The sequence below is a fragment of the Mauremys reevesii genome, linkage group 8, assembly GCF_016161935.1.
Source record: "Mauremys reevesii isolate NIE-2019 linkage group 8, ASM1616193v1, whole genome shotgun sequence".
NCBI lineage: Eukaryota > Metazoa > Chordata > Testudines > Geoemydidae > Mauremys > Mauremys reevesii.
In genome coordinates this window covers 76,607,912-76,630,401 of record NC_052630.1, presented here as the reverse complement: position 1 = coordinate 76,630,401, position 22,490 = coordinate 76,607,912, and the positions used below count along the sequence as shown (strand labels likewise).

Here is a 22,490-nt window from a genome sequence, read left to right as displayed (position 1 = left end):
GGATGTCAGGAAAGGGGGTCTAGAATGGTGTCAGGGTTCTGGAACTAAGTGGGGCTGGACCTGGGTCATCTTCCTGGCTATTGTCCTGGAGCACAGGAGCATTTTCTGCACCAGACAGGGATTGAGGAATCTGAGATGTCAGTAAAGGCAGGATTATGGGTAGGATGGCTCTGATGGTTAGCTTTAAGTAAGCCTGAGAGCAGCCAGTTTGGGGAGGTGGATCCTCATATGAAGGGAGTGGTACAGGTGATTGCTAGAAAGGAGGGTAGGCCCAGCTGTTTGAATGAGCCATGGAGGAAAAGCTGCACCATGGAATCAAAGTGGAACCATCAGAGAAGAGTTCCTGTGAAGTGTGAGTGGCACTGGCAGCAAAGGCATAGGCTGTAACCCAACAACAGGGGGGAGACGGATAGGAGTATCAAAGATGCAATGCCTGAGCTGCTCATAGCCCCAAGGCAGCAGAAAAATTGGCCTATAGCTACAGAATTGTGGGTGCTGGCAGGGATGTGAGGATAGAGCAAAGTCCTTATCTCCCAAGAGCAAGCTGCAGTGGGGAGACAGCATCAGACAGGCTATTGGAGGCTGAAGGAGCTCCCTGGACAAAAGACAATTGATTACAAGTGAATCAGTTCAAAAATCTGAAGAATGGATTTAAGTGAGGGTTTTGCTGACTCTGGATTGTTTTTTGGATTAGACCTTTTCAGTCACCCTCGCTCAGAGCATCTAGTACAGAAACAGAGTTTTCTATCTGCTACCCAGGTTCTTCTCCTTTCTTCCTGAACCTCTTCTCTTTACTGTTTAGATTTTTCTTTCCCTTTCTTAAAGGAAGAGAACTAAGTCAAATGCTTCATGTTTACAAGAACAAGGAGACAAAAGAATTGAAGAAGTGTGGATGGGCTGTTATTTCTATACAGACCTTGTCAGTCCCTTTGCCTCCAGACTTCTTGGCAGGTGGAGCCATAATGCTGCCTCCTTTAACTGCTTATGCTGGGAAGATGGCAGAAATGGACTATTTGACAAAGAATCATGTGCCGTAGAAGCAGCACAGCACCCAGGAATCGACACATTCCAAGTACAGAGTCATGAAAGTTTTTTGTAAAAATGCTAAATGAGTTAAACAAACCCCAACAGAAGAAAACTAATGAAACACTACAGTTTCACCTCTTCATCTTACTTACAGATCTAATCGTCTAGTGGAGCTGGTTTCCCTGTGGCTAACCCTTTACTTTACAAACCCCTCAAGCTTTAATATTTCCAATACATTGAAATTTCAATGCAATTACCATGCTTAAATATTTTCAGCCACAAAGAAGAAATTATACAGCAGATAGTAAAGAATTGCTTTCAATTTCCAAACAAGAATGAATTGCTAGAAGCAATTCTGCTATATTAATACTTATGAAACCATAAGTTGTAAAGCATAGGAAGAGTATTCCTTTCTCAACAGCAGCCAAATTACATTTCCCATAAAACAGTAACTCCGGGCATTCAGATAAGATGGTGGACTGAGCCACACAAATGTCTATAAATGAACAGCTTTAATAAGAACAAGAGTACCTTATAAAATATAAAACCGTATATGCCTAAAGCTATCTTTTTTCGCAATACAAATGATTATATGTTGTGTAATGCAACAAAGTTATGTTAAGAAGTTCAAAAGGTATGTTGGTACCTTTTGGCTTTTCTTCATGGGTTATTACAGCAAGGGGCTTGGTGAAAGTTTTCTTATTGTGCATCATGGCCAAGATCATATCAACATTGAGTGAGGTGCAGGCTTCATCAGGAGGAATGCACTGTGGATGGAAACATCTAAGGTCAGGGATTCACTCAAAATAAAATACAGTATCAGCCAGAGCAGCTGCACAGCTGCCTCATTATCAGTGTTTGCTCAGTATTGTTTACTAAAGAGAAACAGGAGATCTGAACGTTATCAACCCTCCAAAAAACAATCTATGTAATATACTGGCAAAGAAAACTTATTCTCAGCTAAAATGTCCAGATGTCCCAATATTAGGGGCTTTGCCTTATATAGGACCCTATTGCTCTCCCTATTCCCACCCCCACATCCCAATTTTTCACACTTGCTATCTGGTTACCCTATTCTCAGCTGCATCTTAAAATGTAAACGTGCCTTAGTGCTACATTACTTAAAATTCTATGGAAGTTTTACTATTGAATTGTTGCTGTAATAGTTGCATATTAGGATATTAAAGGCTGATGTTAACTACATAGAGGGTCAATATCTTCAAAAAGCTCTCTTCCAAAAGTACCTTCACTTGTCACAGCTAGCTTTTATACTCACTGAGTAGTTGATTTTTCATGTATAAATGCTGTGTGTATATTCAAATCCAGGCTTCTATACAAAAATTTGGACACACAGATTTACAAGCACAAAAATAGAGTCCACTTTTGAAAATCTGGGGGCCAGTTCTGTAGCTCACTGCTGCATATATAGATCAATAATGTACAGGTCTTTTCTTAAGTTAAAGAACTACTACAAATAACTCAAATTTTGAAAGTTATGCAGGTAAGTCCCAAAAGTCTGAATAAAGTCAGAATACCTAACAGTTCATTTTTTGGCAAAAAGGATGTATTTTTAGTTATATACTATTTTTAAAGTAATAGTTAGGCAGCAGTCTCACAACAAGCAAACAGGAAATGTTAATTCTACTTAAATATATTGGAGTGAACATTCAATACAGAGTATTTACTATAAATACAAAAAAGTAACCACACTCAACTCTGGAAAACAAATGCAAATATTTACTTATTTCCCATCAAAGTCCTCCTGAGAAGGGCCAACGTTACAGTTCACATATGGATGTTCAAAAACAATTACAATATTATCTCAGCAGACTCTGGAAAATTAATGTTAATTTTGTTTATCCTATTGCTATTTTATCTGAATAGAACAGAGAAATCTGGACCACTCCCTTAATGAAAAGCAATCTCTGTTTACCTCATGTAACCACTTACTTACATTTTCCACTTTAAAATGTCGACCATGTGATCAAGATTTAGCATAGCTCTGAGTAAAAAGAACCTATAAAAATTATCAGGTCCACTGATAAAATGTTAATTACACTAATCTAAGTCTATAAAATCTTCAAATAGAAAAGTTAATCCCAGGAACTACTATGATCTGGAACTTATCTTGTAAAAATTCTCATTTTTTATCTAAATCTGAAAGCTTAAGGAAGTTAATAAACTACTGACCTTTGGCAGTCCTTGCGTGTCTTTTTCTTTATTTGTACACAAAGTCAGCTCACAATGAAGAAAGAGCAATGAGATGTTGAATATAGGTTTAAACACAAAGCTAAACCTCTTTTTGTCCATCTGTGCATGTGGTATAGGAAAGTCCACCTTCTGGACATTGTAGAATTTAACAGATTCATCTTTAGGACAAATGTTTTCTATTATGGTGTAATCAGATATCATATCAGGGTTTGAATATGGTGAAACAAAACATGTTTGGATTGCAAAACCCAGGGCTCTGTCAGCTTTCGTCACAGAAACCTGCATATGAAAAACAATTTATTAAAAACTTAGCAGTGGTATTTTTGTTAGCAGCATTCACATTTTGGATGATTATGTGGTTTTCAGATGCCAGTTTCAATCAAATATTTCAAGCCTAAATTGTGAGGATGTATGGGCTAGGAAATATTTAAAGGATGGACGACAAGTTTTGTGGGTTCAAATCCAACTTAGTCATTGTCCTAGCATGTAATTTTTTTGGAGGGTCAACCCTCCCTGTACTTCAGCCAACTCACCTGAAATATCCAGTGAAAAGTAGGCCCACTCAATAGAATGAATGCTATATCTGAACTGCGTTTTTGGGAAATGGGAGGACACTAACACCACTCCTCCAATAAGTTTACAAACCACAGTAGAAGGCTATGGGAGGTGATTACAATTTCCCCACTGCTGTATCTGCATAAATCTTCACTTAAATATAAACACACGCACACACAGAGTGGAATGCAGAGGCAGAGTGGAGAGGTTATGGTTTGAAGCAAGAGTGGGGCTTATGAGTTCTGTGGAGGAGCAGGCTAACAAGAAGCTATGCAGCTGTAATATTTTCTGTGTGATCGCTACAAACACCGCAACTCTCTAGTCTTTTTTGGGGGGGTTAAGGGGGAGGAGGAAACCCACTCCCAACCCTCAGTGCACTGATATTATTCAGCCCAACTGGAAAACGAATGCCACAATGCAATTTGGGGGGAAAAAAAACTATACAGGTACATTTACATTTTCCATGCACATTAAGCATGTTATTCCTATAAAAACTGGAGTGTTGCCCCTAATTATCAGAACAGCATGATGAAGAGTCTCACTAGCCTTAATATCCTACTCACAAAAATGTGCCATATGCATGCATGCATGTGTTTTGCATACATCCAATGGAGAACCTGCCAAACTTTTCTACAGTCTAGAAAGAAATCTCAGACTGAAGCCAGTGGATTGCACAGAAAATTCTCCTTTTCCCTCTAAGTATGCAGAGCAAAACCACTAATTTAATTGGAGATAAAGTGGTTGAAGCATCTAAACAATAGAAACAATCCGTTATTAAGAACAGGAAATAGAGGGTGAGGATCAGACAGGCACATGGTGGAAAAGAAGAAAGGCGAAATGGTTTGAATGAAAAGGAGTTGCAGTAGGAAGGACAGATGTGGTTTATGCGTAGACAAGCCCCAAGGTCACTTTGTGTCTGAATGACTTGGTTGATTTCCCTTAGTAACTTTCCTAGATGAACCCAGGCAGACGCTTCCTCAGGGAGATCCAAACTACCTAGGTGAATGAGTAACACTGCAGCAAATGAAATTTGGTGTTGATAAATGCAAAATCTACACCCTTCTGCAGCAGATAAGAGGCTCAGAGTGTGAACTGGCCCATTCATCTCATGGGATATTCTTACATTAAAAAGTACATTTAAAGGTGATAAATGAAGTCAGTAACAATACCTCTTAGATGTGATAACTGTTCTGTTCATAACAATGGATGTTCTCATGCCCTCCCGAGTTCCTAGATGCCTGTATCATTTACTGAGCATGTCCATTCTTAATCCCTCCCCCCACGTCCCAGTGGTATATATCCGCGGAAAGGACTGAGCATGCCTGTTCCCAGAGCCTGGTACAGATTCAGCGATGAAGTGAGGGCAGTAATTAGAAATAAAAAGCAATACAGTATATAACAGATAGGGAAAACAGTGTAAGCAACAAGAATTAGAAGTTATGAAGTGAAGACAATTGATAAGGGAAGCTAAAGATATGAGGGGAAAATCCATGGCTGGCAGGGCTTAGCACTATAATGAGTTTTTTAAATATATGTGATGAACTAAAGAAATGCCAGCAGTGGTATAGCCCCATTGCCAGATGTAGATGATAACACTTAATGATGAAGACAGACAGAAGTGTGTAATAAATACTTCTGTATTTGGAAAGAAGCAGGATGATGCACTTGCATCTGATGAGGATGATGAACAATTTTCTAACTAAAGAGGATGTTAAACATCATCTTATGGGACCAAACCTTTTTAAATCTGCAAACTCAGATAACTTGCACTCAAGAGTCCAAAAAGATTTGGCTGAAGATTAGCTTTCTGAAGTTAATTTTTAATATATCTTGGAACATTGGGGAAAATATTAGAGGACTGGAGGAGTCCTCTAATATTCAATTAGAGGACTCCTAATCCAATATTCCAATGGCTATGCCAATATTCAAAAAGGGCAAATGGGATGACCTGGGCAACTATAGGTCAGTAAGCCTGATGTCAATCCTGGGGAAAAAATGGAAAAGATGATACAGGATTGCATCAATAAAGAATTAAAGGATGGGAATATAATTAATGCCAGTCAGCATGGTTTTATGGAAACAGATCTTGTCAAACAATTGTGATTTCATTTTTTGATAAGATATTATGTTTGGTTGATAAAGGTAACTGCATAGATGTAATAGACTTAGTCTGTAGTAAGGTGTTTGACTTGGTACCACATGACAGTCTGATTAAAATTAGCACTATACAGTATCAATAAAGCACACATTAAATGGATTAAGAACTGGATGACAGATCTCAAAGTAGATGTCAGTGAGACAATCCTCATATGTTTCTAGTGGGGATCCACAAGAATTGGTTCTGGGTTTGATACTGTTCAACATCTTTATCAATGATCTGAAAATAAATATCAAATTTGTGACAAAAAGATTGCCAGAGCAGTAAATGATGGTGATGACAGAACACTCACACAGAGCAATCTTGAGCCCTTGGTAAGCTCGGCCCATTCTAACAAAATGCATTTTAATACCTCCAAATGCAAAGTTATACATCTAGGAACAAGGAATTTAGGCCATACCTACAGAAGGGGGGACTGTATCCTGAAAAGCAGTGACTTAGAAGGGATTTGGGGATCATAGTAGACAAACAACTCAACGGCTCTCAGTGTGATGCTGTGGCAAGAAGGGCTGGTGCAATCCTTGGAAGTATAAACAAGGGAGTAACGCATAGGTAAAATTATCTCCCTACTCCCATCTGGATGGCACTGGTGAGACTGATGCTGAGGGGCTGCGCCCAATTCTGGTGTTCACATTTTAAAAAGGATGTTGAGAAACTGGAGAGAGTGCAGAGAAGAGCTACAAAAATGATTGGAGGGCTGGAGAAAATCCCTTAACGTGATGGACAGAGCTCAATCTGTTTAGTGTATCAAAAAGAACGAGAGGTGATTTGATTACAGTGTATAAATACCTTAACAGGGAGAAAATACCAGATAGTAGAGGGGTCTTTCATCTAGTGGAGAAAGGCATAAAAAGAACCAATGGCTGGAAGCTGAAGGCAGACAATTTCAAATTAAAAGTGAGGCATTTTTTTTTTGTTTTTTACAGTGAGGGTGATTAACCAGTGGAACAGACTTTCAAGAGAGGTGGTGGATTCTCCATCTCTTGATGTCTTCAGACAAAACTGGACGCTTTTTTGGAAGATATGGTTTAGGCAAACTCAAGTTGTTGGGCCCAATACAGGGGTAACTGGGTGAAGTTTAATGGCCTGTAATATACAGATCAGACTAGACGATCTAATGGTCCCTTCTGGCCATAAACTCTATGAATTATAACATTTTGAATTTCATCCAGTAACACAAGTGGTTTTAGAAGAAAAGTAGGTGAGCAAGGATGAGCAAAAAGTCACCACATAAGAAAAGAGAGAAACAAGATCTACAGAGACAGCATGTGAGATGATTATAGAATTAACATATTGATAAGAAAAAACAAAGCAGAGATAAAGGAAAAATGCACAAGTGATTACAATAAAGAAAACAATTCTTATAGAAACAGAATCTATGCAGAAGAGACAAGTACCAAGTCCTTAGAGATTATGCATGAGTAATTTATTGACGAAAGAGATAGACATTTTTCAAACAAACAAAATACAATGTTTTTTCTATCAGTGAAGGATGGAGGAACAAATGCCTGAAACAGATACTAATTTTCCACCATGCAGAAAGGAGAAACAGAGGGGAAAAAAATCAAGCTCATCCCAGAACAGGTGATAAAGAAATTAAAGTATGTATCTGAAGAAATAACTCCAAGACCAGACAAATCCAGAGCCAGAGAGATTCATCCCAGAATGCCGAAGGAAGTTGACAATCTTTGTCCAAGTGAAAAACTAATACCTTTTACTTTTAAAAAAAACCCTTAACTAATTTTGATGTATTTTAACCTTGATTCAATTTCTTTTAGTGTATTTCTCACTATATAATTCTGAAGTATTTGAAAGAAAGTAATTTTTATAGGTAGAGGACTAACATGAAACTAAACATTTACAGAAGCACATAAAATGAACTGTTACACTAACTGAAAGTACTAAAAATCATATCTGAATATTGTTCCCAAATGTGTTTGTTAAACATCACTGGTAATTACTGCTAGAAAGATGTACTTCTGTTTAAAGAAGGTTTGCTTATATAGTGGACCTTATTTCCTAAGGTCTTCTAAGTACATGGGCAAGTTCCTGTGATATTCTCTTGTCATTCTACTTGGTTGTTATCTTACCAACAAAGATGCATATCCAATATAAAGATTTTCACAGCATATATGTTAACAACCACTGAATGAAAACAATAATTTGTAAAAGAGAGGAAGTGTGACACCTGTTTGGTATACCAAAATGTGACTGGAAGTGGCTTAAAGGCGAGATGGAATTATGACGACACCGTTAACACCCTTTCCTCCACCATGTAACCTGTGGGGGGAAGGGGAAGCTGTAACCTGTGGGGGGAAGAGGAAGCTATAGCTGTTTTGTACATAACTTCACCTGGAAAAAGTAGCTAAGCTATATCTCTGTATAAAATGAACTCATTCCTCACTGACAATTCTTTGTATTGATGCTTGTAATTATCCAATAAAGGTCTGTAAGAGCTAAGAGACCAGATTCAAGTACTGTTCCATACTGCATATCTGATCAGACTCACAGACTTCTTTTAGTTGGATTTACCCATTTTGAGAGGATTCTTTGGTCTTCACCACAAAGAACTGTCTTATTAAGCTATGATGTCCCTTTTCTGAAATCACAGAAGTACACATCTATCTGAGAGAGGCAATCACATAATGCCAGTTTACTGCAGGCAAGCACAAACTTGGCTAAATTTACATGGCCTTGCCGAACATTTCTGTTAATCTGAAAGCCTTTCAAAGTTTGTTACCTCAACGTAAATCTGTCCATTCTCAGCGACGGAGAAGAGTCCTTGTGAGGGAAAGAAGAAGAGGTCTGTTTTATAAAGCTCCATGTTGAAGGTCACATTGCTGATTGGGGGTTCAGGAGGCGCAAGATTAGGTGAGCGTTTGCCACCCTCTGCCTGGTGAAGTGTGCAGTTAAACTAAAACAAACAAAATACAAATAAATTCCAGAACTTTTGCCCCATGGGATGGAAATGAGAGCAGAATTAGGCCCAAAGCTAAAAACTTTAATTTCAATATAAATATAAGGTATTACATACCACAACTATTTCAGGCCTGCTTGGAAAGGTAGCATCTGCTTCATCAGTGTCTCCTGGAAATCCATTATCACCCGATTCGACATCTTCATCATCAATTTCCCAACCACTACTTTCCACTGGTGAGGACAGCTGAATAACAATCTACATAAAGGAAGTGGGAAGTGAAAACTAAAAGCTTTTCTACAAAGGTGATTGTGATTCTCTTTTCATGTTAATTGTTTCTTCCTTTCTTCAGAACAACATGAAGACCAAGAAGTTGTGGCAGCCAACCAGCTGGGGAAAGCACGCCATCCCTGCAGCCCAGCACTGAGCATTTTATGTATGTATACTATATATGTGGAATAACCTTCAGTTTGTTCCCAGAGGTCAAAACCAGTATTGCTGTAAAACTGCTCTCTATGTTGGAAAAGCAGCCTGGGGATTGGTATGTAAATGAGCATACCAGCAGTCCCACTCTGCTTCTGGTATTTCTGTATCCAACACTGCTAAAAGAAATGGTTCTCTGAAATAGATTAACATACCTTCTAACATTCAGTGACTGACTCCTGGAAGAATCACAAAAAGTTCTAGCAGGTAGCAGGATTTTCTCCTGTAAAATCTCTGTGTCACCCCCACCCCCTCCTTTAAAAAAAAAAAGACATAAGCTGGAAAACTTGCTATCCTTTTTCACATGTCTCTCTTCTCTGGACCCCTACCTGACCCCTCTTTTTCCCCTCCCCCACTTTGTTTTTTCTCTTTCCTCTGAGATACCTTCTCTTTGGTGCTCCACTCATCCTCTGTCTGCTTTTCTCTCTCTAACCTTCGCCAAGGAGCTTCTGTGTTTCCCCATCTGCTCCTCCACTGCTCTCACAACTTCAGCTTTGTTTTCTCAGATATAGTACAGCTTCTAACAAGTGACATTTTCTTCTGAACTGTTTGGACACCTCACCATTTCTGCAGACTGCTGAATCACCTTTCAGTGGGAATTCTCCCAAACCCTTGGAAGCTCAGGACCTTGTACAGTGACATGGAGCTCCAATGAGGTGCTTACTGAGAGGTGCTTGGATCAGTTTTGGTTTGACCCACTACACAGACTGGGTCCAGACATAAAGTTTAGATTGAGATGTATTTTCTCCACAGTTTGGGGGTGTTTAGATTCAGGTTTTTGGTTTGGGTCCATCTCTAAGTCAAAAGCTAGAAGGTCTTGCCAGTACAGAATAGTTTTAGCCAGGCTAGGTCTGATCAAGTGGCTGTAACTATCCTTGGGTTTCCTTTGTTTGCCAGAGATACTATAATGTGCTCAAAACCCCCAGAAGAGTAAAACACGTTAGTGCTTGTTGGCCTGGCCTGGCCAGGTCAATATCTATTCAAGTTCACAGTGCAACTACTGGTAGTAGAAAGCCTAGAAGCAAAGTGGGATTCTTCACTTACATACCGGTATCCAGATTACATTCCAAGTACGCAGCTGTATGAGAATTCTGAAACCAATTTTCAAACTGGGGGGCCCACGTTGGGTGTTCAGATCAGTACTTAGTTATCGGGGTACCCACAGTGCCCATTCAAATAGTTGTTTGGGCACCCAAGTTGGGGAATTGAATTCTGTACATGGATTCAAACTTGAAGTAAAGGCCTGTCTTGCACACAAATAGATGAGCACTGAATACTTATTTTAAAATATGTACTTGTAATGAGGCCAATGCTCATGTGAAAAGTAACAAGTGACACAACAGCGTACAATACTGCCTTCCTGTATCCAGAGAATAAACACACCTGAAAGCACATTTGAGGAGCTTATTGGTAGAGTCCACCAACCTTTCATTGTGGAAGACTTGGGTTCAGGTATTATGTTAGTGGACAAAGGTGAAAATGTGTATTTTAGTGGGCACTTGTTCCTTTGTAAAATAGCACCACATAATTTGCCATGACCAGCAGTCTGTGCTCAGGAGAAGCCAGGCCTTCACTGAATGGCAAAGAGCAAGATAGAAGCCTGCACAGATTGGACCACTTCCTCAATTTCAGGAGGATTATTCATTCAAAGTTATAGAAGAGAAATGTTACCTACAGGAGTTTTAATTTATATTTTCTTTTGTGATCATAAATCTTTGTTGCCATACCACCTCAGGGCTAAGTCGTGCCAGTAGTGTGGGGGAACTGCAGAGTTGCCCTGAGGGAGCTCAGGGAAGACTTGTGCCTCCCTCTCCAAGCAGCATGGTGCATGAAGGAAGGCTGCATCATCTTTTGGAATAGTGCAGCTAGTTCCCCACAGTGCACAGCTTGCTCTAATGCCTAGTGCGGAAGAGGGGAACACACTCCCATCTCCTCCCACTCTCTTTGGGATGTCATGTGCCCCCAGCAGCACACTGAGGGAGCAGCCTCGCACTTTCCTGAGTACAGGGACTGTCACTGTGACTGGCCCTAGCCTGGGCATGAAAAGATTGAGAAGGGGGCACACCTCCTTAATACTCATATGAAGTCCAGTCACAATCTGGTCCTTATAGCCTTATTGTACCATAATAATACACAGCAAAGAAAAACATCTCTCCTTGTAAAATACTCACAGAGTTAAAATAAACTATGTTATCCAAGGCATAGTCTATCTGTTGAGTCCCACAGCTGTGCAACGAAGATTCCAAAATGAAATGGGTACCATTCATCTTCGCTTTACAGGCAGGATCTAGTAGTGAGAGTTCTGTTCCTGTGTAACCATTAGCCTAAACAATGACATTGCATAAATGGCTGAAACCTCAGTGAAAATACAATTGCATGAGATACATACTTACAAGTTATACTCTTATTTTAAGTAGAGCGTATATATTTTTGCATGACTATTAATAAGACTGCCATTGAACTGCATGTCCTGTGACATTTACTACAAAATACTGTCACACAATGACATTAATTGTTGGAACAATAGAGGGGACAAGCATCACATGGAGTAAAAAAAAGAAAATAGCTATACAGTAACGCCTCACTTAAAGTCATCCCAGTTAACGTTGTTTCGTTGTTAATCAATTAGGGAACATGCTTGTTTAAAGTTGTGTAATGCTCCCTTCTAATGTCATGTGGCAGCCGCCTGCTTTGTCTACTGCTTGCAAGAAGAGCAGCCCCTTGCAGCTAGCTGGTGGGGGCTTGGAACCAGCGTGGACCGGCAGCCCCACTATCAGCTCCCCACTCCCCTAAGTTCCCTGTGCAGCAGCTGCCCAGCAGGCTAGCAATTGCAGCTGTCCCTCCCCCACACTGCCATGTGCTACTCCTGCCCTCTGCCTTGGAGCTGCTCCCTGAGACTCCTGCTTGCTGTGGGGGGGAGGGAAGGAAGAGAGGGGCTAATGTCAGGGTGTCCCCCTCACCTCTGGTCATGCACCCCACGTACCCCATCTTCCATAGAGCATGGGGGACACACCAGGGCTCAGGACGGAGGGAGCTTGCAGCAGCTGCGGTCTCAGCAAGCTGATCTAATTAACAAGGCCATGTATTTAATGGGGAAATGTGCATATCTCCCTCCATTACCACTGCCTTGTAAAATGAGAGATTTAACCCTTGAGGGCTCAGCCAATTGCTAGTTCATCATTTAGCAGTAAGGGAAATATCCCACTCTCTGACTCCTCCACCTCAACCAAGCTTCACAATCACCATCACTGTGTACCAGTATTAAATTGTTTGTTTAAAACTTATACTGTGTGTGTATATATATAATACAGTCTTTTGTCTGGTGAAAAAAAATTCCCTGGAACCTAACCTCCTCATTTACATTAATTCTTATGGTGAAATTGGATTCACTTAACATCGTTTCACTTAAAGTCACATTTTTCAGGAACATAACTACAATGTTAAGTGAGGAGTTACTGTATTTTTCATTCTAGTATGAACTTCACTGTCTGGCCAAAACTGAACTTAAAAAAAAAAGAGGCTTATTCTGTACAAGACTTCCATCCACAATGCAAATTATTCCTCCCTAAGGCACAAGCAACCTTGTGTGTAGATGGTGGGTGGTAGGAGAGCTGTAAATGCCATTTTTTATGGATCATAGTGGATGTCCATCACAGTCCCAATCTCTAGTCTCTGGCATCCAGCAATTGCCTCTTCACATTTCCAGTCGTGAAGAGCCTGTAGAACCACCTGTCTACAAATTCTGGGACAGGCCAGAATCTAGAATTGGGGGAAATAAATTTTGCCATATGTCTCCCCTTCAATCTGTGGGTTATCTGGAATGTGGCTATGGGTAACAGCGGTCAGGATTGGGCCTTCTGTAAAGTGTTTCACAGTCTGGGATTAAGAGCACAGACTAACCTGCAGAGAGTCTTTTTCTACTGCAACAGTCATCATTTTGTTATCACATTTTACTGAGAGGGCTACATCAATGCTTCTCTGCACCTCTTCAGGTTCTTCAGATTCTTGAAGCAGTTGCTCATAGAAACGACTCATTATTGTGCCTTCTGTATCCCTTGGTAAGGAGATTCCTTCTCCCACCTTACCGTGCCTTCCTCTGTTAATGTGAAAAGGAAAAGCCAGGCCGTCGCTTAATGTGGGCTCCTTCAAAGCAGGTAGAGGGTTATCTGGCAGTTTGGTCAGCTCTGGGGGAAGAAAAGGGTGGTCTTCATCATTCATCTCTTCTAGAAACAGAAAAGAATAAATCAAATCATCATCATAGAATCATAGAAGATTAGGGTTGGAAGAGATCTCAGGAGGTAATCTAGTCCAACCCCCTGCTCAAAGCAGGGCCAACCCCAACTAAATCATCCAAGCCAGGGCTATGTCAAACCTTAAAAACCTCTAAGGATGGAGATTTCACCACTTCCCCAGGTAACCCATTCCAGTGCTTCACCACCCTCCTAGTGAAATAGTTTTTCCTAATATCCCACCTAAACCTCCCCCACTGCAACTTGAGACCATTGCACCTTGTCCTGTCACCTGCCACCACTGAGACCAGCCTAGCTCCATCCTCTTCGGAACCCCCCTTCAGGTAGTTGAAGGCTGCTATCAAATCCCCCCTCACTCTTCTCTTCTGCAGACTAAATAAGCCCAGTTCCCTTAGCCTCTCCTCGTAAATCATGTGCTCCAGCCCACAATCATTTTCGTTGTCCTCTGCTAGACTCTCTCCAATTTGTCCACATCCTTTCTGTAGCGGGGAGCCCAAAACTGGACGCAATACTCCAGATGTAGCCTCACCAGTGCCAAATAGAGGGGAATAATCACTTCCCTCGATCTGCTGGCAATGCTCCTACTAATACAGCTCAATATGCCATTAGCCTTCTTGGCAACAAGGGCACACTGTTGACTCATATCCAGCTTCTTGTCCACTGTAATCCCCAGGTCCTTCTCTGCAGAACTGCTGCTTAGCCAGTCAGTCCCCAGCCTGTAGCAATGCATGGGATATTTCCATCCTAAGTGCAGGACTCTGCACTTGTCTTTGTTGAACCTCATCACATTTCTTTTAGCCCATTCCTCCAATTGTCTAGGTCACTCTGGACCCTATCCCTACCCTCCAGCTTATCCACCTCTGCCCACAGCTTAGTGTCATCCGCAAACTGTATTCTATTCTATCCCATCAAGTTCTTTATAATTGGAACATTCCCACCTAAATGTGAATGCTAATGAATGAAAACACTGTGATGCTATCTAACAGGTCACTAGTTCTCGGAGGCTGGCAGACCAGCTCAGATTAGAGCAATAGCGCAATTCACTTGTGTATGAATACCAAAGAAATGCTAAAAGGTCATAGTGTGTTCAAACTAATTCACTTGCTAGTATAGATCAAAAGGAAATACTAATGTTATTGTATCCACTTGTCTATTTCCTGTGCTTGCTATCCTTGTACTTAATTAATCCTAAACCAATAATGTGTGTTAATTTTTAAATGTGAATTTACTTGATGTGTAAAAGTACATGAAAACTAATGAAGGATTGTTTCTGGCTATCACATTGTCTTTACGTTATATTTACCCATTGGAGACTGTAGCCTTGGAAATGTAAATTAAAGGTTTTTTAACTTCAAAGCAAGGGCCATTAAGCAAAAATGGAAAATATACGAACTTTGTCTGTTTAGTCAACAGAGGGAGAGCCCATGCTGTGTTAAAAGCACTTTTCAGACTGTTTTCAACTACAAGAAGGAACTCTGGGATCAATTCTGCATCTCTGATCTGTCTGGATGCTGTCAGGGGGCATTCCAGATACAAGACAGAGATCCCCAAAACTATTTTGGGAAACCATGAGAGACTTATGGGAACCAGCAGACATTACATCTCTGCTATCAACTGGACTTACAAACTCAGACACACCTGTTCTATATTTTACCTTCTTTAACCTCTCAATAACTCATTTCTTTTTCTTTAGTTTGCTAAAGACATTGGCTGTCAGCATTGTTTTTGGTATGAGATCCAGAGCATCCATTGACCTGGGGTGAGTGACTGACACTTTGGGGTTGGAAGAACCTAATGTGAGGTGAATTTTGGTTTTAATAACCTTTCATCACAAAGTCCAATTTCTCTGAGTGGCAAGATGCGATGGAGAGCCTAAGGGGATCTTCTGTGGTTCCATGGTAAGGCTAATACAGTAATCCAGGAGTACACACTTGGTACTGGTTTGGTAAAATCTAATTATAGACTATACCACCAGTTTGGGGTATCTGTCCTGTTTTCTGACCGGCTGACCTGACTTAGGCACTCTTGGTTTTGAGCCACATCCTAGACACCGTGACAAACATTATCCAGAATAACTGTCCTTGCGGAAAGCAACAGCCTCTTCATATTTATTAGATAACTACAACAATTTATCCTTTATAGAGTGAAGTAGTGGATGATGGGCCCTGTAAGTCTTTAATCAGGCATATCTACTGCTGGAATTTTGTTTCAGTAAGGATTGAAAAAGGACTTTGAGGAGTGGGCCTATTATCTGCAAAGGGTAAACAAATGAGAAGGAAACATCACAACCAATTAATACAGTATATTCACTTCAACAATGTTGCTGTCACACATCAATTCCTGGAGTAAAAATTTCCTGTTACCTGCCAGTGTAAATCCAGAATTAACTCAATTGGAGTTTCAGACGTACACCAGGGTAACATCACTATTCAATAAAATTCTCTTGATTTACATGGGTGGGCAAACAAGAGTAGTGGTTGGCCCCGAGGCTCTCTGCATTGTTATTCAGGGTTGAAATCACAACATCTGGCCACAAGCAGTTAATTATCTGGAAGCCATATAACTACTCTAGAAACACAAATATAAGCTTTTTACTATGCAAAACATTATTCTCAATAGGCCAAATTCAGATCCAGTGTAAGTGGCTATTCTTTAACTGGCTTCAATGGCACTGGACCTACTTTTGCCATCAGTGACTTTGGCTCAATAACTCTATCTTTTAAAAGCCTTTTTATTTACTATCTTTGCTCAGGCTCTTCTGTTAAGACAATTTTGTGTGTAAACCATTTAAAATAACTCAGGGAAACATTATGTTCATATTTTTGAAAGACAAAGCCAGACTAATTAACAACCTGTCCAGCCATTGGCAGCCCCTAATTCCAGTGAACACTGAGTACAGTTAATTGTATTAGCTTCAAGTTGTGGTAAATGCAGCTACTCAATTCCACCAATATTTCAGGTAATAGCAGTCTCCAGGGGTTTCCTACTAGAACTCTCGTAACTTTTTTTTGGTAAGATTTTGCTGATTGGAAGATGTGAGCTCCCTTGATACTCTGAGCCTGGAAGTACTGAGATCCCAGTGAATGAAACCTCAAACACAGGCTCTGTCAAAATGTCACTTACCTAAGAGTATGGTATGTTTTTGTATATGATAAAAATCCACCCTCAGACTTACCACTGTCTTCAATTCGTAGATGGAACCTATTAGCCACAGGGGCTATTGTGTAGGAAGTAACTGGGCTATAGCCATGGTCATAAGCCCACTTAATCAAATTCTCATGAGACGAGGGAATATCAGGTATTACTAATTTAGTCATAATCATAGATCGTTCCGTTTCTTTTCCAAAGCCAATACTGTTTGGTGCCTGCACATAAAACAGAAATAGATTGGTTGGTTCGTGAATTGGCACTTGAAGCTTTTTCCAGTCATAGAAAAATGAATTTAAAAATGCGAAAGAATAACATCTATTGCATTTGGTTTGTCAACATATTTTACCCTTTCCTACCTAAAGTTCACAAGGACAAACATATGACCCTTAATATAACCATATACTTTTCAGACCATGAGTTGAGGTTAGCCATAAGTTGAGGAGAACCACAATAAGAGACCTGATTTTTTCAAATGACCATCTTGCCTCACTAGACACTACGGGGGTGGGTGTCATTTTAATTATGTATACAAAATCTTCATTGTAACACTAGTCCAGTCTCCTGCACAGTATGGCAGCAATGAAAAAGGCACAGCTTAGGACCCAATCCTTTATGGTACAGCTGCACATCATCTGTTCCACCTTTGAAGCCAATGGGACTTGAGGACACAGACCCAGACCCTCAGAGGTATTTATGCACTAACTCCCATTGAAATCAGCTGGGCCTCAGTGTCTCACTAGAAGAGGCTCTTAGAAATTGATCCTCCAAAGTACCGGATGCCTCCTGCAAAATGCTGAGCATCCTCAAACGTTACTGTACATTTTTCAGTCACTGGAAATCTAGAGTACTCAGCATCTTTCAGGTCTATAGCTAGCTATAAGACATGTTTAAAAAAATATAAGTACTATTATGTATATTCTCATAAATACAACTTGTGCATAACTCAATAAGCTACAATATGAAAAGTACATACACAAATAAATTCATAGTGATATTACATAACAATTCCCAGCTGATTACAGATGTCAGTTATCTTTCATTTTTTTATAAATAATTACGCTAAATTTCAAAATCTCTCATTTAAATCTTCAAGTCAAGGGGATAAAACAAGCATCTCTAGCTGTCACAGGGTCCGTCATAAAATATTTGCTGTTATTCCACTTTAAATTTATTTTAAATATTTGGCATCTTGGGTTTAAACATATATTTGCACAAAGTTAAGTTTATAACAATCACATTAGCTACAGATCAAGCTGAATGTAATAATAATGTCCAGTAAAGAGGAAAATGGACCACTTTTTAACAACTGCTGCTATGTGCCTGCAGATCATACTATTTTCATGCTGCACAAGAAACACTTTCATTTCCATGCATGATTATTTTCTCCATCATATATGCTGCATTTTTGCTAAAATCCCCATTTGTTTCCCATTTTGTTTGCTGTCAACATGACCAAATCTTAATCCTTTCCCACTGTAGGGCTTTAAAAGATTTACAATGCTGACCTGTCTTTGCCAGCTTGCTGCAGGACTGTTGTCATATCTGCCTGCTGCTTCAGATCAAGGTTCAAAGAAATAAATTCCCTCTTAATGTGTCACCAACCAAGTTTTTGGACAAGGAAATATGAGTAGGTAGGTCTGTTGATAACACTAAAGGTCCAATCTGACATTTTTTATACACTCAACTTCCAGAAAAGTTAATGAGAATTCACTATCAGGCTCCTTAGACATAAAAATTTGATATCTACAGTTTAAAGATCATACCATAAGCGCAAAGTATAATGAGAAGTGAGCCGGGTGATCTGTAGCCACAAAGTTTTCTGCAGCATTATCAATATAGGAAATCTCTCAAGGAGGAGGAAAAAACAAAACAAAAAGGAAACAAGGGACATCCCAATTTTAGTGTCTCCTTGGTTCAAGTAATCTTTAGTATCTGCTGAAAAGTAAATCTGGATACAACTTCATATACATTTCAAATAAACGTAGTTCTGACTGGCTGGAATTACTATACTGCCCCAAATTTGCCATATTTTCCTTTCTGCCCTCACTTTTTAAATTTTGTTGTTAGGACAACACAGCCGAATATTATTGTCATAACTGGCACTGGCCAATTTTAGGATTTGTTTGCACCTCTCCATTACACACTGAACCTGCACACCTTCACTCCTGTGCATAAACCCACTGAGACTAAGTGTAGTAACAAAGGTTGGCAGAATTGGGCAATTCATTTGTATGCCCTGTCAACATCCTGGTTCACACCTCGAGGACCCATATTCATAAACCATTACGTGTTAGAGCTAGAAAGCTATTTACATATTTTCCAGATGTTGTTGTGAAGATGTAACAGCAGTTTTCTCTGGTAGGTTCCAGAATTTTTTCTCCTTTATACTTGGCAGGCATCCCAAAACAAATACACAAACACACACAGCTACCCGAAATGCAGTCTGAAATGGAGACCATTTCAGAACTTGGCATCATTTATTGTATTTGGTTATTTTTTCTTATCCAAAGCACAGTCCTAACATTTCTCCAAGCATTTAAATCATTTGTTTTTTACCCTACAAGAATTTCACCCATTCCCACTTGCACTTATATATGCTAAAATGAATGGGAGATAATAGAACTTGGCAATACATTGTATTTTCTCTTCCTCACCCACAGCACAACCTATAGTTTTGAAAAACTTGGTATGCTTGAATGGAGTGGTTAGAATGCCAGGCATTCCAAGTGGTGTTCTAAATGTGAGACAAAAAATAATTTGCATTAATCTACTCAGGTACAATACCAATTAAAATACGTAATGCTGTACAAAATGGGCCAAATTCAGCCATGGTGTGTGTGGAACTGTGCCCGCTTACCTCAGGCTGAATTTGGACCATTGTGCACTATAATTTTGTAATTCCTTTTTCCATACGAAATACATTACTGGATTGTAGTATTTAATCAAAAATCTCATGAGCATAGTAAGCTGTGGGATGGACTAGATGACCTAATTGGTCTTTCCATCTCTAATTTCTATGAGTCTATGAAGCTGGACCTTAACTCCCTTCCCTGGTTTAGAGGCAGCTTAGTATTCACCTTTCAATGTTTGCCAATACTTTCTCCCAGGACAATTGTGATTTGTGCTGAGGGCAAGAAGTTAGGAAAATTCAAAAGTGTGGAACTGATTCAGCTGGTAAAAAAAGAACATAATGAAACATTACCTAATTGTTTTGTAATGTTTTTACGCAATATCCAAAATTGGGTTTGGAAAGAACTTCATCTGAATAGAGGAATAAACACAGCCCAATTCTTGGATGAGCACTGTAATGTACAGTCTTCTTGAATGATATGGGGACATTCAGTTCTTTCCCCCCATAATTACTGTAGGCCAAGGATGTATATTCAGAAAGGGATGCATTTTGAATGACACAATGGAGGAAATATTTGCCCAAGAACTTTAGCATGGAAATAAAAATGATCTGATGTCCTAACACTTCAAAATGTAATATTGTTTCCTGTTTTTGTTATGCTAAATGAGAAACATTACATTGTCTCATCCACTTAACCAGGATAGACATGGATGTTGTCCTTAGCTCTGTTTGCCAGAAGCTGGGAATGAGCAACATGGGACGAATCACTTGATGATTACCTGTTCTGTTCATTCCTTCTGGGGCACCTGGCATTGGCCACTGTTGGAAGACAGGATACTGGGCTAGATGGACCTTTGGTCTGACATAGTATGGCCATTCTTATGTTCTTATGAAATAATACATTCTATCTTTTTTATTGAATATTTAATTGAATTATAAAAAGGGACCATTTTAATAAAAATCAATAATCTTGCTTTGTGCTCTTAACACCTAATAAACATTTGAGACATTTTACTGTCCTTTATGATTTCATATCACAGCAAATACATAAGCCACAAATGGCAATTTTTTTAGGTAGCTATATGCACATGCAATTTAGGTTCTAGCTGCCTATGAGCATGCAGTGGATTTGCTCTCAATTCTACAGCATGTGAAAATACTCCTTCAAAAAGGCATTGTCCCAGTTTATGCCTAAAACATTCAGTAGCAAATTCTATGCAGTAATCCCGACTGAGAATATGAACTTTTTTGGGGGGGTCCATGTTTACAGATGTGCTAAGCTCAGTAAACTAAGCTTGGGCTTTCCCTTATTGCACATGACTACCCAGGGCACACTTTACCCTTCCACACACTGGCATGGGAGGGAGATTTTGAGATGTCACAAAGGACAACTTTTCCTTCCATAGCCTGAGCATCCCTCCTGTTTTCCCTTGACTTCCCTTACCATCAAGACCCTGCACCCTGCCTACAATCCTCCCAGGAGATCTAGATTCAGCTCTCTCCAGCGCCTGTAGTACTGCTCCCAAATCAGCAAGACAAGAGAGCTGTCAAGCAAAGTGATGTTCTTATAAATGAACTACAGCTCACAGAGTGTCCTGCAGTTAGCATGCAGCACTTAACCATTAGGACACAGGTCTGGCTCCCAACAAAGATATCTTTTATTTAGTTTATTAAGCTAAACAGAAAGCATGCAACATAACTAATCAAATATGACAAATATGGGCCACGCTGTTTATATGGTCAAGATCAATCTATTTTTCACTAGGGAAAGCTCATTATTGTGTTCTCAACAGATATGGTGCTGAGCCATAGAATATGCATCAGGTGTCTTTCTGAAATGGAACTTCCAGCTATGCCTAGATACGGATTTATGAGTCTAACTTCAGGTTTGAAAATGTTTGAAACTTTGTATTTGCAGCCTGAGCAAAGGTGAGGGCGGTCTGGCCAAATGCGATTATGTGGGTAGAAATGAAGTCCAGTGTTATTCCCACTATAAGAAGAACTAACCAGTTCCCACTTCTGTAGGAGATGATGTGGGTGTGTTACTTGTAGTTATGATTATGCATTCTGCCCTTGCAGGCATCTTGCCAACTTCTGAGATGAACTTATGAATTCATTCACTGAGGTACTGGCACATGAGAAGTGAATATTTTTTTCAACGTGTAAGGAATCTGCATACATCTCATGGGTGTCAGATAAGTGGGAGGGATTTATGTTCTATTCAGCAGCACCATCCACTCCTGGCCCAAATGTCACCAGCTGCCAGAAGAGTTTTTCTATGTATGTGTTCCTCTGTACATATGTAGAGACTTCTGAATGCTGCTTTGTGAAAAGTGCTAATAACCCAGGGATGTTAGCTAAGAGGGAGAAGACATTCAGAGAGCAGTATGTTATTGTACTCTAACTCATTCACATAACATATTGGCTATTAACAGCATTTTGCTTCTTGAAAAATTAAAAAATACATTAACTTACAATCACTTCCAGTTTTCCCTGAACATCATGTGACTTGATAACCCAATTGACAGACTTTTTACACTTGAGGATAAGTATGAGGTCCCTGACAAGCATGACGTCTGGTTGAGATGGTCTAATGTCAATGATTATATCCACCTGGAAAGCACTGTATGTGGAAAATAAAGACAAAGTAAGACCAAAATGCCAGAATTTTTCAGCTATCGAACTTCTTCCAGTCCATCATGATTCCAGTGTCTGGCCAGCTGATTAAAATCCTGGAGATTATCCCAGGCAACACAACATGTGCAAAACAGATTGTTACTTCACACACACTAAAATGATTTTACGTAACAGAATCAAGTGCTTTTTCAGACTAATAATTATTGTTAAATATTTTAATCTCTTATTTACAGAAAGTTTGTGTTACTTGTT

At 39.7% G+C, this 22,490-nt stretch overlaps 1 protein-coding gene across 11 annotated transcripts in view; it reads right to left on the bottom strand.

Moving 5' to 3' along the window:
• TGFBR3 (transforming growth factor beta receptor 3) overlaps positions 1 to 22,490 on the bottom strand; it is a 191,509-nt gene that overhangs the window by 20,419 nt on the left and 148,600 nt on the right. For 10 of the 11 annotated variants that reach the window (XM_039486089.1, XM_039486084.1, XM_039486086.1 and 7 more), the window contains 8 exons: positions 22,077 to 22,224; positions 16,776 to 16,965; positions 13,251 to 13,573; positions 11,522 to 11,674; positions 8,985 to 9,125; positions 8,691 to 8,864; positions 3,217 to 3,516; positions 1,673 to 1,793 (listed from right to left, as the gene is read on the bottom strand). In XM_039486089.1, coding sequence (XP_039342023.1) covers positions 1,673 to 1,793; positions 3,217 to 3,516; positions 8,691 to 8,864; positions 8,985 to 9,125; positions 11,522 to 11,674; positions 13,251 to 13,573; positions 16,776 to 16,965; positions 22,077 to 22,224 — 1,550 coding nt within the window. The remainder of the gene's footprint in view (positions 1 to 1,672; positions 1,794 to 3,216; positions 3,517 to 8,690; positions 8,865 to 8,984; positions 9,126 to 11,521; positions 11,675 to 13,250; positions 13,574 to 16,775; positions 16,966 to 22,076; positions 22,225 to 22,490) is intronic. The other variant, XM_039486090.1, reaches the window with a different exon arrangement.